Consider the following 17,224-nt stretch of genomic DNA (forward strand, 5'->3'; position numbering starts at 1 on the left):
CCTCTTCTCTGATCTAAAACACAGACATCTCCTAATTTCACTAAGATCGTGAGGACCAGTGTGAAAACACATGGGGCAGCACGTGGAGGTCCTTGAGGAGAAAGTCACAGCTAAGTCACCATGGTTATGTGTTCGTCCTCAAGGGTCATTTGTATAAGACCGCGCACATTAGAGATGCTTTTCAAGTGAGTCACTAAGACTGAGTGATGTGCACTCCAGGTAATGTTTATCTTTCGGACCCCAGGTGGATGAAATTTTGTATCAGTTACAAATGACATTTAATTATTTGAAGCTTTAGTGCTGCTGCCACTGCTGTTCCCACGCTCCAGGGCCTCAAGCAATTTCTTGGAGAAATCGGGACTCTGAAGCTGGGAGAAGCTTGCTTTGTCCTGCTGGCTTGGGAGGGTACGCCCTGAAGCCCAGAGACCCTGCTCCAAAGCCACGACTGGACAGGCAAGGCTGGGCCTCGGCCATGCTTGACCACCTCCTCAAAGCCACAGAGCATAAACGGGTGCAATGTCCACCTTTATTAACACGAAATCAAACTGCCAGGATTTTACAGCTGAAATTACCTTTTGTTTGTTCTGCCTGTCATTTAAAGGCCTCGCCATCCACCCACTGGCCCAAGAAAGAAAACTAAGTATCCCCTTGGATGCCTGTCCTTCCCCAGGCCCCCAGCTGGGGTGAGCCCTGATGATGTTATGTCCCCGAGATCCCTTTGGTCCAAATGCCTCCTGAGGAAGGGCTGTGCAGCCGGCAGGACCCGGGTTGGATTCTGGTTCCTGCATTCACAGGCTGAGCTTCTCAGGCCAGTTTCCTTGTCTATTAAAGGGCGGAAAGACATCGGTTTGTCCTGTGGATTCCAGGAGCCAATGGCTGTGACATGCCTGGCCTCTCAAGGCTCTGGAAGGCCCTCATATTACTGATTATCACTGATTCCAACTCACCAATTCACCTGGACATGAGGCACCTCTTTCCACCTGGCCTCACCATCCTTTGGTCTGCCCCCCAAAGTGCAGGGGGTTTTGGCAGCAGTGCAAATCCTGCTCAGAGCCCTATGCTGGACGACCCCCTCCCGCAGCTCCCCCAGCCAGATGAGGGGCAGACATGCTGGCCAGGCTGACCTTCCCCCACCATCCGGGCTTCAGCCACCCTCGTGTGTTTCTGCCTCTATGCCCAGAATGTTCCCTCTTTGTGGAATGCTCTGCCCCATCTGTGCTCCTTGGAAATTCCTTCTTCTTTTAAAAAAATTGACACAATTCATATACTTTTTCACATTTCCTACAATTCATGCTGTAAATGTGTATGCTTTGGTGGACTTTTAGTTTATTTACAAGATTGTAGAGCCATCGCCATCATGGAAATGCAGACAATTTTCATTACCTCCCCCCCAAAAAACTTGTACCCTTTAAGCAGTCACTCCCTGGACACCACTGCCCCTCATCCCCCAGCCCCTGGCAATCACTAATCTACCTTCCATCTCTACGGATCTGCCTACTCTGGCCACTCCATATAAATGGAATAATACAATACATGGTCTTCTGTGTCTGGCTCCTTTCACTTAGTGTAATGTTTGCAAGGTTCATCCAAGTTGCAGCACATATGGTACTTTATTGTTTTTTGTATCTGAATAACATTCCATTGTATGGATGTACCATCTTTTGTTTACCCATTCATCATTAGAATTTTTAATTTTATTTTATTGAAGCATAGTTGGAGTATATCCATCATTTGATGGACATTTGGTTTGTTTTCACTTTTTGGCTATTATGAATAATGCTGCTGTGAACACTCATGTACAAGTTTTGGCATGGACATGTGTTTTCATTTCTCTTAGGTATATACATAGAAGAGGAATTGCTCGGTCATATGGTAAGTCTATGTTTAACTTCTGGAGGAACTGCCAGACTGTTTTCCAAGGTGGCTGCATCATTTACACATTCCCACCAGCAGTACATGAGGGTTCATATTTCTGTACATTCCCACCAACACCTGCCACTGACCTTCTTTTTTATTGTGGCCATCTTAGTGAGTGTGCAGTAGTATCTCAGTGCGGTTTGACTTGCATTTCCCTAATCAGTAATGATGTCTGGCATCTTTTCATGTGCTTATTGGGTATCTGTATATCTTCTTTAGAGAAATGTCTATTCCAATTCTTTGCGCGTTTTAAAACTGAGTTACTTGTCTTCTGTTGCTGAACTGTACACATTCTTTATACATTCTGCATATTAGACTCTTATTCGATATATGGTTTTCAAATATTTTCACTCATTCTGTTTTCAATTTCTTGATATTGTCCTTTGAAGCACTAAAATTTTTAATTTTGATGAAATCCAATTTATCTATTTTGTCTCTCTATTTTCTTCTAAAAGTTTTATAGTTTTAGTTTTTACACTTAGGTCTTTGACTCATTTGGAGTTAGTTTTTGTATACGGCAGGAGACGGGGTCTAAGCTTCATTCTTTTGTATGTGGATATCTAGTTGTCTCAGCGCCACCTGTTGAAAGACTATTCTTTCCCCAATGAATTGTTGAAAATCAATTAACCATAGAGGGACGAGCTTATTTCAAGACTTTCAATTCTATACCACCAATCTATATGTCTATTCTTATGCCAATATCACAATCTTGGATTATTGTAGTTTTGTAGTAAGTTCTGAAATCAGGATATACGAGTGCTCCAGCTTTGTTATTCCTTTTCAAGATTGTTTTGCCTATCTGAAGGTCTTGTGAATTTCCATATAAACTGTAGGATCAGCTTGTCCATATATGCAAAAAAAAGCATCTGTAATTCTGAAAGGGATTGTGTTGAATCTATACATCATTTGGGGAGTGCTATCTTAGCAATATTAAGTCTTCTAATCCATGAACATGGATGTCTTGCCAATTATTCAGGTCTTCTTTAATTTCTCTCAAAGATGCTTTGTAGTTTTCAGTATATAGGTTGACTTTATTCTTGAGTATATTAATATTGTAAATGGAATTATCCACTTCTCACGTATAGAAGTACAACTGAATTTTGTATATTCCTGAGGTCCTTTATTAGCTCTAATAGTTTACTTTGAATTCCTTTAGATTTTCTACATATAAGATCACATCATCTGCAAATATAATTTCACCTTCTTCCTTTCTAATCTGAATGCCTTTGGTTTCTTTCTCTTGCCTAATTCTCTGGCTCGAACTTCAATGATGAAGAAAAGTGGTGACAGTGGCTGTCCTTGTCTTGTTCCTGATCTTAAGTGGGGAGCTTTCAGTACTTTATCATTAAGTTTGATGTTAGCTGTGGGTTTTTCATAGACACCCTTTATTAGGTTGAGGAAGTGTCTTTTTATTACTACTTTGCTATGTGTTTGTATCATGAAGGGGTATTGAATTCTGTCAAATGTATTTTCTGCATCTCTTGAAATGAGTGTGTAGCATTTGTCCTTTATTCTATTAATGTGGTATATTACTTTGACAGATTTTTGTGGGTTGAACTAACCTTGCATTCCTGGGGAAAATGACATTTGATCACAGTATATAATCTTCTTGTAATGGGGGCAGACACAGAGATTGTTCTCTGTGGGTTGTAGCACCTTTGAGATGGCATATTGGATGTAGAGTATGGTAAAGAAAGAGGACAGACACCTGGGTCTTAAGAAATGAGGAATAAAGTCCAGGGACTTGGGCTAAGACAGGGAGAGGGACTCCAGGCGGATTGTGGGCATTTGTGTATACTGCTTGGTGTAGACCACTGCTTCTCAAACTTTAATATGCGTAAGAATCACCTAGAGAGTTAAAACACATCGTTGGGCCCCACCACAGGGATACACTTGGAATGGAGTCCAAGAACGTGCCTTGCTGATGCTGCAATAAACCACTCTACAAAGCAAAAATAAACCCGGGCCACATATGCCACATCAGCAGACCCTCCCCAGCACCTGAGAGCACACAGGCCACTTGCCTCTCTCACCGCCAGCATGCAGGACCCAGGCAGCACAAAGCTGATTGAGTTTTCCAGATAAAGAGCCCAGGAAACTTCATAAATAGTATTTTCTTTTAGCATTAAATCTACATGATTAAGTGGGTGGACTAATGACTAGTTTCGTCTTACAAATGAGAAAATGCCCTGGTTTTTAAAAATCAAAATCACAGAAGATGCTGGCTATGAAACCAGGACTAGAAATCCTCTGGCCTGGCTCCGTATTTCATCATGCAGATAATAAATACGATTGTGAAGCTTTTGGAAATACAAGCTAAATGTTTTCAACAGACAGTGTTGGGTCAGGGACGTGAACAGAAGGAGGTTCGGGCAGGAGAAGGATGTGGTTACATGAAAAGCTGGGGCTCGAACCGTGTGATTACGTTGGCTGATCTGTATATTTAGGTCTCAGCACTGTTTTCCAGAGAAGCTCTAAGGATTAGCACTGACTGCAGAAAATTAAGACTTTAGAATCATGACTGATCATGATCAGGCTTGCTGTATAAATGCAAAATGAACGATGCTTTATTATCTTTAAGTTACCATGAACGAGGCTACTAGATTTTATAAGTGGAAAGACATTGTAGTTATGCTATTATACATAATAAATTCACACTAATAATATATAAACACTGACACACTAATGGCTGGTAGGAGTATGAGCTGGGGCCAAGGGGAGGAGAGGGAATGTATACTGGTAAACACAGTGGTACCTCTAGATGCCACAATTGACCATGGGATGTGGCCACAGGACGCTGAGCAGAAAAAGGACGGGAGCAGCAGAAGGACCAGAGCAGAGTGTCAGGAGTCAGGTCCTGGGTTCAAGTGATCCGCCCCTTAGTCCCGGGTGAACCTCGACAGGTGACTCCAGGACCCTGACCTCACGATCTTCTCACATGGGAAACGGGGGTCATCCCATGTCGCAGGATGGCTCCGTCCTAAGAAAAAGCACCCAGTACACTGTGAGCTCTGGACCCAGGTTGGTTCGCGTCTGCCTGTTCTTCACTGTTAGGAAGAAGAAAGCAGGACCCTCCTCAGAAGACAGAAGGTTTCTGGTGCAAAATGATCAAAACACCACTGAGAGAAATGACCTTCTGGAAAATGCTCTACTTTTGGAGGAATCAAAACAGAGGCAGTTGTTTTAGAGTATTTATAGGCCCCTGTTTAGAAGGGCTCCCATGATCTAGAATTCAAGTCTAACCGTTCGCCTCCACATTACATTGCTTCATCTACGGACGTGGGCTCAGAAGTGGTCAGGGCACCTACGAGAAACTGACGCTGGCAGATGACTCGCATTTTCAGCTGCCAATGATAATAAAAATTCTTAACAATAAAAAATTCCTTGATTGTCTCCATGGCTACATTTCAGAGAGTAAATGAGAGGGGTTTTCAACCCAAGACAGCTCTCTGGTCGCAAAGCTGGCTCCCACATTTGGTTTCCTGCAGGATCAAATAAAAGACAGGTTTGTGTGTGGCAGGAAGACGTAATAAACCAACAGCACTATTTCATCCGTCTTCTTCAAAGGCAACTGGAAGGAACAGTTATGCTGCAAAACGCGGATTGCATTTTACTTAACCTTACGGAGAATCTTGTTAGATCCGCCTTTCTTATAATTAGGGCTAGTCTATCCTGAGAGCTTCATCGGAGAGCACTGCCGATGCACAGATTCCCTCCACGCTCCCTGCCTGCAGCGTACCAGGGGAACTGCTCTATCTGTTGTCAACCGTAATCTACAGGTATTATTTCTGAGGCAGTGTTAATGCACGGCTCATTTGTACGTTTCCCTAACTGACTTAATATTGATAGTGGAATATTTCTGATCTGGGTGCAGAGCTCGGGTAAACCCAAGCATATTTAGCAACGTGCTAACGAGGACCATCCGGTCAAGGAAGGTGGCTGAGTTACGGCTCTCGGGGTCTGATTCCAGGTCGGCCTACTCCGAGAAGTCCCTAAAATATCTTAAGTCAAATCCGAGGTCCCCGAGCCGCTGCTGGGTTTGCAGAGCTGCGGCCGTGTGAACTTTATTGGCAGTAAATGTCGCTCCTGCACGCGGACGGCGTGCCTGCAAACCCAGGGCTCCTCGGAGCCTGCCACTGTCCCCGCTCACTCAGGACGCTGCCCCCGCTTGGACCCGAGGCCGGGAGGGTGGGCCCCGCTCTGGCGGCTGGGGCCAGGGCATGCCCGCTGACAGGCGCGCCACGATGACAGAAATGCACTCTGAGTTGCAATTAGTGGCACTGTCATTTTCGGGGGCTCCTGCCAATTAATTAAGCCTGTCAAACAGAAAAACCACAGCGCTCACATGATAATTTATATTGGAAGAGACGAGCCTCATGGAGCACGGCGGCTCCCTCTGCAAACAGAATTCTCCCTCCGAGCGTGGAAATATGTAAGAGAAAATAAATAAAATAAAACAACAACAACCACACAAAAGGGTGGATGGAGGGGAGGTGGAGACGGGGTCCTGCACGGGGAAGAAGAAAGTGAGGCTGTCCTTGTTACAACTGTTAGCTCTGATCGCCAGAGTCGAAGACAGGCTGATTAAAACTCCAAACGAGCCCCCAGCTCCCTGAACCCTCTGCGTCCGTCCGGGATGATAGAACCAGGAGTTTATTCATACCATTAAGCCCCAGAGAACTTAATTGAAAGAAGAGCACAGCCCGGACCTTGACAAGCGGGAGGTCACAGTAATTGCTGCCGGCCATATTTAACATTAAGATAATCAGGCCATTAATTACCCTTTGGATCATTAAATCAGCCAGTTGCAAAATGAAATTTCTGCCTCTATTACTCACTTGAGAGACCACAGGGGTGGCCTTTAATTTATCAGTGAGCTTGAGATACAAAGGCTGGGGCTGGGGGAGGGCCGGCGGGGAGGGGGCCAAGCGGTGGCAGTGGCAGCAGCGGCAGGGCATCAATCCGCCATGCTCGGTGATCCTGGCAAATTAACTAGGTAAGATAACCTCCGCTTCCAAAGGCAGAAGCTGGGGGTATGTAAATAGATGAGGGCAGACAGGGAGATCAGAGTCTGCACACCACTTAGCAGGATAATAAAGGAAATCATCCTTGATTATCAGTGCTAATTTGGACACTGCCGGTAGCTTGTTATGCGTGTTCTGAGTAGCATTTAATTAATTCAATTGCTTGTTAATGAGGGAAGTGACATGTGGGGAGCAGATGCCACCCAACTACAGATGGGTTCTGGTCATCACGGCAAAGTCCTTTTTTTTTTTCTCCCCCTATTTCTCCCCCTGCCCATTTTTTCTTTTTTTTTAAGGAAAGAAAATAGGAAAAGGTGTCAAGCATAGAGGAACACTCAAAAGAGACAAAACACTGACCTCAGCAGGGCCAAGAACTGTTGAAAAATAATAAGATGAGACAATCCTGGGACCGCGTGGGCCCTCATGTTCCCTGAGGCCACATTTGGATCACTGCATCTTTATGCCAGAAATTTGAGCCTGAGATTACTATATTGTGATCTTATGATCAAACCTAACGAGACAGAGACGTGGCCAAGTGGTGCTGCTTTTAATATCTCAGAGTTAGCGGTGGGGATCCAATTATTTTCAGTTTGGATACATTTCCCCTTTATCAATATCTCCATGTGCATAAATAAGATGAAAGTGGCGCTCGGAAATCAAAAGGACACGGAACTTGGATCACCGGGCAGACTCGCTCCGCCTGGAAGTGAGCAGCCCGTCTCTCCCACGCAGATTTCTGACGTCCGGCCCCCAATCTTCCTCCTGAAGTGACATCTTTTTAGAGGTTAAACACAAGAGGGGAGTTTAGGGGCGCAGGTGAACTGACAACGAAACCCAGAGAAAGGATGCTAAGAGAGGGAAGGGAACATATACGCTAAATCAGCAAACTCGGTCCCCTTCCGTGTGGGATCAAAGAGGTGACGGGTGATCTCAGTTGGGCCTAGAGCTTCTCCCAAGGGCTCTTTCATGGAATGGAGAACACAGCTCTCTACTTCCAGGTTCCTTTGATTTCTTAGACCAAACCAGCACGCCCCAAACCACCTTGTAAACAGGATACCTGCCCTGAAATGCAAATAGCAACTGGTCCCTGGGTCCCTAGCCCTTGACTCGGAGACACAATGGTGGAAGATGAAGAGAGAAAGCCGCACAGCCCAGCTGAGTTCGGCTTCTGCCAGGAGGAATACGGTTCCAGAGAGCTCCGATCGGTCCTGGTGGGAAATTATTTTCCCTGCAGTCAATCGAAAAAGCTTCTGAGTGAAAGGGGGATGAGAATCAAGAAGAAGGACCTGCCTTAAGTGATGCAGACCGGCCCCAAAAACACCAGTGCGGGGCCGAGCGTGAGAGGATGCACAAAGAGGTTTGTTTGAGACGGCTTCACCGTGTGCTGGGAATTTCACTCACAAACACACGGGGAGTTCTGAGGCCCTGAGGATGCAACACCCCCCCGGCACGTGTATTCCAAGCTGACCAGTTTCCTCTTTCTCTCATTCACCCATTCGTTCACGCACTCCAGAAACATGCACGTGACTGTTTTAACATCTCTACCTCCGAGCTGTGTCCTGACGCTGGAACCAGAGCCCTGCCTGGTGCCTCCAGGCCCCGCGTCCAACTCCACAGGACAACGTACTCTAAGATGCAACACGCCAACTCACATGCTGACCGTCCTGCCGACAGCAAACTGCGCCTCCTTAAGGCCCTAACACCTAGTTCATTCTGTTACCGCTTCTCCCCTACTTCAGCAGCCCCATTTACAATCAATATTTTAAGTGTGTGCTTAAATGGTATCAATAGCAATTAGAGGGGAATTCTGATTCCACCCCAGAGGTAGTTAATTGTTATAGCATCGATCTTCTCTACCGGCTCCTTTCTCCAAATTAAACCTCCATTACAGAGGGGAATGAAGGGCACCCTCTCCCCTCCTGAGACAATAAATTTAATATCGAATGCACTGGAAAAAAATGGCAGTGGTTGCAGAATCCATCCAAAAAGAATTTTTTTTTTCTTCCTGGGAGTAATTAAAAGATGCTTTTCTTGACTAATGATTCCCCGGTTTAGGAATGGGAAGTCAATACGGCTTTGCCGCCGTCAGCTTCGATTGATCTCAAAGCTGTTCAAGTTTGAACGGCAGTTCTCAGGGCAGCTGAGAATCGCTGGAACCAATTACGTGCCGTCCAAAGCTGCCCTAATCAGGGGTGAAGGCCCAGCAAGCAGTAGGGCAGACGGCTGGTCAGAGGAGCCTGTCTGGGTGACACCAATGCGAGGTGGCTTCAGTTGTTTCTTTGGAGAAGGATCTGTCGTGTTCTACTTCTCCATGGTCCTGTGTGTGTGTGTGTGTGTGTGTGTGTGTGTGTGTGTGTGTGTGTGTGTGTGTGTGTGTGTGTGTGTGCGCGCGCGTGCTGGGGGAGATATGGCACATTTCTAATTATATTCCACTGTCAGAATGAATCTTCTGAACAAGACAGAATGGATGGAGCTTCTCGGGAAAACAGCTGGGCCCTTTTTCAAAGGATTAGACTGGATATATTGCACTTGGCTTTTCCTCAGATAGAGATAAAATTTTATTAAAATATTTCTTTTTAGTATTACCTGAGGGCCACATTAGAGAACCGTCCAGCTCTCTGTGCTAGCGATCCCAGGTCCTGCAGAGAGAGCGAGGCAGGCTGGGTGGGAGGGCGTGTCTTTCCTTGTCTTGGAGAGGCAGGAACCAGACTAGATATCCATTCTCACACCGCAGACTGAATTCCATGTGGACATTCCAGCCCAAACTTTGGGATTTTAATTCTGTTTGAGGAAACTGCAGGAGGTAGGGAAGGAGGTGGGGATCTGGATTGTTGTTTTACAGTTGCACTGAGTGGTCTTTGAGTGTATCTGGGGCTTTGCCCATGTTCCACCAGGACCACAGCCTTCCAACTGACTTCCTTGCCTGTCTCCATCCTTTCCTAGGATGCTGTTGGCTGCCTCTAGCCCTCCTGGGAACAGGTGGAACGTATACGAACACAGAAAGAGATCCAACAACCCACCCTCTGCCCAGCCCCGAGAGTCGCTGTTAAAACAGCAGCCCGGCTCACCAGGCCTTTGCTCTGTTGTCGCCTTGCCCTTCCCCACTTCCCACTGTGCTCAGGGGTCCAGCTCCCCACGGGCCCTGAGGCTTCCACGTTCCTGTTTATGTGTAGGTCCCTCCCATCCTCCAGCACACACACTCCCCACGACCCTAGGCCTGGAGATCACAGCACAGTTTAAAGTCAGCTCAGATGACATTTCTCCTGGACCTCCTGGAGCATCACAAAGCCCTCCCGTCTATGAACGCCACCGAGTCCTGGCATCCTCGGCTGGCCCTGAGAACATTCACCAATCACCGCAGACTTATGGTCACCACCTAGCAATCACTTCTTTTCTATGAGGAGGCACTCAATGAATATTCGCTGAATTTAATTAAAAATAAAACTCCCTGGGAGAATTACTAAAGCACAAAGGTATATTCAATTCTCAAACATGTTTATCTTCTTAGAGATGGACAGAACTTAGAAACCCCAAAGTTAGCACTGGAAATACGACGTAACCACATCACCTCACTGTAGGGACTTCACAGCAGTGACTCCGCTTGTGAGAAAGAGAGACTCAAATGTCTCTAAAATGTAAAGATACGACGTGTATAACAGTACACAGAAGAGGAAGTTACATACTCAAGAGCTTAATTCAAATGTATGAGTTAGAAGGATAAAATACCCTTACATACACCATCTTCACTTATGAAGATGAAATTATTATATAATATTTCCCAGTTAAAAAATTAACCTACGTCTTTGTTTGTAATCATTCTAAATGGTTTCTAACTGTGATAGATGGAAAAAGAACCAAACTTTTCTAACTCATGTATTAACAATAGTATACATGGTCCTTTTACACACAAACAGTAAAATGTATAAAGTTAATTTTTTCCCAACTTATTTTAATGTTTTCTGCATTCGCACGTTAAACTCAATCCGATTTCCAATCATTTTTCTTTTTCAGATCTAAATACCCTCCAAGGAAACTATATGTATGAAAAAATAGACATTAAAACATGAATGAATCTTTTAAGAATGCTCCTAGTGGGCAACCCTGCGGATTTCTATATTAGGGTTAAACCAAAATTAAAACACTGTAGGAGTGTGTCATTTCTTCACTCTGTAAGACAGCTGCCCGCATGTATATTACACAGCATAACTTATATACATATAAGTTATATATATATATATATATATATATAGCATATATATATATATATATATATATAACTTATATGTATATAAGAGCTCACAGCACCAACCTGCTCGATTTTAAACAGATGTACTTTGTGCACATTTCTTGCACCCCTGTACCCGTCCCCTCCCCACAGAGCACCTAATAGGAAGGGCAGGGTTAATGACACCAGCTTCATTCTCTCAAGTGAACCGAAGGGGGCACCACCAATCAGTTTTTAGTGTTGATGAAATGAAGCCCACCGAGTTTCCATGGTACTGGCGGTAGAAACCAACTTCCTACCTCTCGCATGTGGCCCGGCCACAGACGGACACCTGGGTTTCCTTGTTGTCTGAGCCCCAGCAAAACAGACCCGTGCTGATGCTGGGAGACCTCTCCTCCCCCTTCACCTCTGCACACACCTGAGAAGCGAAGGCTGAGCCCATCCCGTGCCCCTGCTTCAGAGGCGGGGATGCCCCCCAGCTCCCCGAACAGCCGTGGAGACAGGACGGTCCATCCTGCCTCTGTGAAAGAGGAGGCTTTCTCAGAAAACATGCCATTTTACCACCTCTTAGGTACATTAAATATGCATGTGTACTAAAAAATGGCTTATAATTGCTGTAAATGAAAAATGAGAAACGGAATGGACTCAAAATAAATGCGTTTTTTACACTGGGTAACAATTAACATTAATGAGAAGCCACCATAAGTTACGCCACACTTGGCTGATTAAATGTGTTAGAAATACATTTCAGAAAATAAAATATATTTGGTTACTATCAACTCACTTAGTGGGGGTCGGGGGCAGAGGGGAACCAATGGAATAGATGCTTATTAAAGACATAAGAATAACAAAATGAAAGAAGCCAAAATTCATAACCAGTGTTAACAGCCTAGCTTATGCCTATTAGAAGTGTATTAATTAAAGTGATATATTCATAAGGTTAGAAGCTTAATACATTGCTAAGAGAGGGAGAGGAATTCCCAAAGTGTAAAAACAAGTGTAAAAAATTAAGGAGTTTGAATTATCCGTGTCTGCGGAAGAGCAATTTTTAATACCGATGTTTCTGTCCGGGGTGATCAGCTTCCCACTGGTTGCTGGGGCAGTTCCAGTGGTGGCTGTCATTAAGGTCATTTCTGATTGTTGAACTGCCTGCGGGATGCCCCGTAACCACACGCCTTCCCACGTCCCTACCTCGTGGAGTCCAGCGAGGGCTTCGTCCGCCCCTGGATGCTCTCCTCCCAGATGCTGTTGGCCAGCTCATTCCCAATGGACGACATCACCTTGATAAGCTCAATGGGCCAGTCATCAAGGTCCAGAGATCGGACTCGAGAGAGGTGGGTGCCAAGATTCCGGTGGATCCCTGAGCACTCAATGCACATGAGGGCTCCCAAGTTCAAACTGGCCCAGTTGGGATCTGTGGGAAGAGGAAAAGGGCGCCACATGCAATCAGACCGTCATTACTCATCCCAACTGTCCTTAGGCCTCAGGAACAAAATGGCTAATCAGACTTCCCATGCAACAGTCCCTCCTTAGAATCACATGGCTTGAAAATGCTCTCTGGCCGGTACTTGGAACTGTCTTAGGCATCTCAAAAGATCTGACATGTTGGCGGCAACTTTCAAACAACTGGCTTTAACCATAGCCTTGGAAACAACTGAAAGCATTGGTTTGGATAGAAAGATGCACTTTTGGATACTTCCACAGTGGCACTCCCCTTGAGCAGGCAGACATACATGGAAACAAAATCAGGCATGACTTGGCGCCTACTGTGGATGGCAGCTGATAGTGGGAAAGAGAAGGCGTGCTGAGGGACAGCTGGGTCATTCCCAAAGCTACCAGGTCCCACGTGACCACCTCTGCAACCACGGGCACATCGAAGTTTTTAGTGGCATGATGCGCACATTTGCAAATTTCAAAGATGAAAGAAAGGCACACTACAATGAAAAAGTGTGACTTTCAGTGATCTTATTTAAGGGCAACCACCAAAGCAACTCCCGTTTCTCCATCCTTCACTGCTGGCAAGATGGCGGACATGGTCCTTTGGTTAGCTTACTACCCAGGATGATCGACCCTGATTCTCGGAATAAATGGTAATGGGCTTTGGGCTGTGACACTGCACCAAGGGCACTGAATGAGTCCAGAGAACAGCACTGGGACCCCTGAGTGGGATCACTCCCTGTGTGAAACTGGCTGACATAGTCAGAAGACTGAGGATTCGGACCCAGGGCTGGCTTCATGCCAGAATCACCAGCTGATTTGCAAAGACGGGGCTGACCTTGACAGTCAATGGCTTTTACCACCGACAGAAGCAAATAAGGCTTACATCATCCAAGAATAATCAATATTTACTCCAGGTACACTTGAAGAGTCAACAAAAAACTAGGTAGCTGACATCATATTTATTTGGAATCACTCTGGAAATGGCCAATGACCAGGAGTGGCCTTATGCTCATTCAGCAGAAATCAGCCAGTCATTTACTTAATATCTAATACAAAGGCAGGAAGGTGGTGATAGAGACCATGATGGGGGGCACACAGGAAGAGGGGGTCTGTGACCTCAGAGGCCATCTGGTTGGGAAGAGGAAACAGATGCCCCAAATAATAATAACACATAAAAAAGAAAACACCTTTGCCAATGTGTCATCTCTCATGTCCTTGACCTCAGCCCCTCGACCTTTCCCTTGTCCTCTGAGAAAATACAGCAGGGCAGCCAAAGGCTTAGTTTGAATCCTGCTACACAACTGGCTCTTATGATGACCTGGGATATATAACTTGACCCTTCAGACTCTTCATGTCACCCTATAAGTGGGACACACTGTGGCAACAACTATTACAGTCACAAGAATGGAAAGAGACGGTGCATGGTGGGACTGGGCACAGACCTGACAGATAATGTGTTTAAGGAATGGGAGTTGAAGACCTCTTTTCTCTCCAGATTTGTCACACTTTGTCCCTGGATTCCTACTCAGGTGGCCTCACTCTAAACAAACTGGCCCCGGAGCCTCCCCCAACCTCCCTCTTCCACCTGCCCTCCCCACCTGGGCACTCGCCCGCGCAACCCGGCTCTCAGAATGTTCTCTCGACCTCCAATTGGCCACGCACCACGAAGCTCAGGAGCCACGGAATCTTCCCGTTAAAACAATCTTGTAGATGATGGTGGAAACCATTGCAGACGTTTCTCCTAATGGAGGTTCCGATATGTCTCCGATTTTGTGCTTTTAAAGATCTTACTTTAAAGGTTCCTGATAAAAACACACTTCAAACAACGACTTCTCTCTTATAACTTCATGTCATGACACATATTGAAAGTAACATTTAAAAATTCAAACAAAAGAAGATGCTTTAAAGAAGTCCCTCAAGAGCTTCCCTGGTGGTGTAATGGTTAAGAATCCACCTGCCAATGCACGGGACACAGGTTCCACCCCTGGTCTGGGAAGATCCCACATGCTGTGGAGCAACTAAGCCTGTGAGCCACAACTACTGAGCCTGTGCTCTAAAGCCTGAGAGCCACAACTACTGAGCCTGCACTCTGGAGCCCAAGAGCCACACCTACTGAAGCCCATGCGCCTAGAGCCCGTGCTCCGCAACAAGAGAAGCCAACGCAATGAGAAGCCCGTGCACTGCAACGAAGAGCAGCCCCCGCTCGCCGCAACCAGAGAAAGCCCGTGCGCAATGAAGACCCAACACAACCAACAATAAATAAATATAAAAAAAACTAAAAAAAAGTCCCTCAAGATACCTGAAGAGGAGACCCCTTCTTTCACCTGGAGGCCGCAGACATGGCCTTGCTGTCCTGCCCTTACCTGACCTGCCAACCAGTGGTCTCTCCCAGGTGGCTCTCCCCTTTTATCTGTGACAATCCTGAGTTCTTCCTGTTAGGCCACACAAATCCTACCTGGCCAGCTTCCTACCTGAGCAGCAGCTGCTCTTTTCCTGAACAAACCAGACCCATCCAGCTGTGCGTCCTGCTGCTTCCCCGACTCACAATGACTCCCTCCCCACCAGCTCCAATCCTGCCCATTTCCTGCACAAGGCCTGCTCTGAGTGGCTGTGTGCCCCTAACGGCCTTTCTCCACGGTCCCGGGCTTTGTGGCCACTGGGTCCAGGCTTCGCCCACTGGGCTCCAGGTTCGGGATGCCAGGGCCACCTTACACCCTAGCCTGGTGCTGGCATCTTTTATTTTGTTTCAACTGGACTCTAACAACAGCAAAAATATATGATTGGAAAAACTTTACAGAATGGGCCCAGCACTGTGCCAGGGCTGGAAGGTGAAGAATGGGAAGTCAGTCCTTCACTTCAAGGATATGAACTACAAAAGGACTTTCTCAAAGGGAACGTGGCATTATTCCCTGGACAACGGAAAGCATGGAGGAAAACTGGGTTGCTCCAAGGCACAAAGCATAATTATGAAGTCTGTCAGTTCAATCAAATGCTTTTAGTGTGTAGTGAATTCAAGATAAAATAAAAAGATACCATTTGATAGAAAAATCTAGAACATATGATTTTGAAATAAAGAAAACAAACCCCAGAAATCTCTGGGCAGGATTTAACCAACTGTACTCTATTTTTATGGAAAAAGCAAACAAACATATGATCGTTGATTAAGCCAAAGGCTGATTCCTGGATGTGGCACAGAATCTGGGCAGGTGGCCTAATCCCTGGCATCTGTGGTGTGACTGTGGCTCACGGGGACGCCTGAGGCATAAGCAAGACTTGTGATGAACCAGAATGGAAAAGAATACGAAGAAGAATATACACGGGTCGAGCTGAATCACTTTTCTGTATGGCAGAAATTAACACAACATTGCAAATCAACTACACTTTAATAAAATTAAAAAAAATCAAACAAACAAAAAAGAATTACAGTGCCATCAGAGAGGCATTTGTGTGAAGGGCACTGTGTTAAAGTCCAAACAAAAATATTTCAATTCCTTAAAAGCCATTAAATCATGTTATAAACCTTACATGCCAGATGACAGATGTGGGTTTGCTGCAATGCATGCTGTGTCAGACCACCCCATCTCCCTCTGCCGTGGGCCAAGCCCCCCTGCCACCCCCCCCACCGTCCTGGCTCACACTTACTTTGGGTCTCGCAGTCCACACAGTGGGAGTTCCCTCGGATGTTCCGTATCGACTGCAAGGCCATGGCCTCACTCTGGCTGGTCAGTCGGGACTGGGCATACAGGGAGACATACAAATGCAAGAAATGAGAACTCCGAGAAGAAGGTATATACCTGCTAATAAAGCCTGGGAAACACCAAACAGATGGTGGGCGAACATAACACGAGGGCAATTTCAACAAGGGACTTCTCTTTAGATGTCTTTAGGATGGAGCCTAGCGGATGGAGAACGGATCGGCACCACCTGTTAAGACGCGTCAGATGAGAGACTCATGCCCTAAGACACATCTCGTGATTCCTCGTCAGGAGACCACACGTGTGTGTGGCTGGGGGTGTTTATGCTTCAACGTACACTTACTTGTCTTCTCTAAGCAAGTGAGAACAACACAAAGAAGGGAAAAGAGGAACATAAAAATGATAAACTATCGTGGTTAAGTTTTATTAACATTGTGATATCTATTCTTCTAGCCTTTTTTAAAAAAGCACATGTATACAGATAGATGTGCTTTAAAAAAAAAGCCAGCATGGTGTACGTCGCTTTGGAATCTGCCTTTTTAGCCTAATGACATAGTGTCACCTCTCAATGCCATCACATAGTCCCTGGCATTATTTTATTTAATTTTATTTATTTCTGTTGTGATAGATATTCAGAAGTTTTGTTTTTCTATATGTTTAAATTTGATTTTGGAAGGTAGCTATTACCTATGTTACTGATTTTCAGTCTTTCAGCACCAAGGCTCCTTAGGAAAAGGGTCAGAGCAACTCTGGCATCATTTTAAATGGCTGCATAATATTCCACTTATGATGACTTAGTTACAAAGTTTTCTTTGATGGACATTTAGACTGTTTCCAATTTTTGTCTGCTATCAACAGTGCTGTGAATATGCTTATTGCTAACTCTTTGCACAAATTCGTGATTATTGACTAAGGATGAATTC

General features: G+C 45.4%; 1 protein-coding gene across 2 annotated transcripts in view; it reads right to left on the reverse strand.

The window, feature by feature from the left end:
* AGAP1 (ArfGAP with GTPase domain, ankyrin repeat and PH domain 1) overlaps positions 1–17,224 on the reverse strand; it is a gene marked incomplete at both ends in the record, with an annotated part of 558,849 nt that overhangs the window by 50,130 nt on the left and 491,495 nt on the right. For both annotated transcript variants that reach the window (XM_079710781.1, XM_079710780.1), the window contains 2 exons: positions 12,358–12,580; positions 16,249–16,339. In XM_079710781.1, coding sequence (XP_079566907.1) covers positions 12,358–12,580; positions 16,249–16,339 — 314 coding nt within the window. The remainder of the gene's footprint in view (positions 1–12,357; positions 12,581–16,248; positions 16,340–17,224) is intronic.

The sequence above is a fragment of the Hyperoodon ampullatus genome (assembly GCF_949752795.1).
Source record: "Hyperoodon ampullatus genome assembly, chromosome: 8".
Classification (NCBI taxonomy): Eukaryota; Metazoa; Chordata; class Mammalia; order Artiodactyla; family Ziphiidae; genus Hyperoodon; species Hyperoodon ampullatus.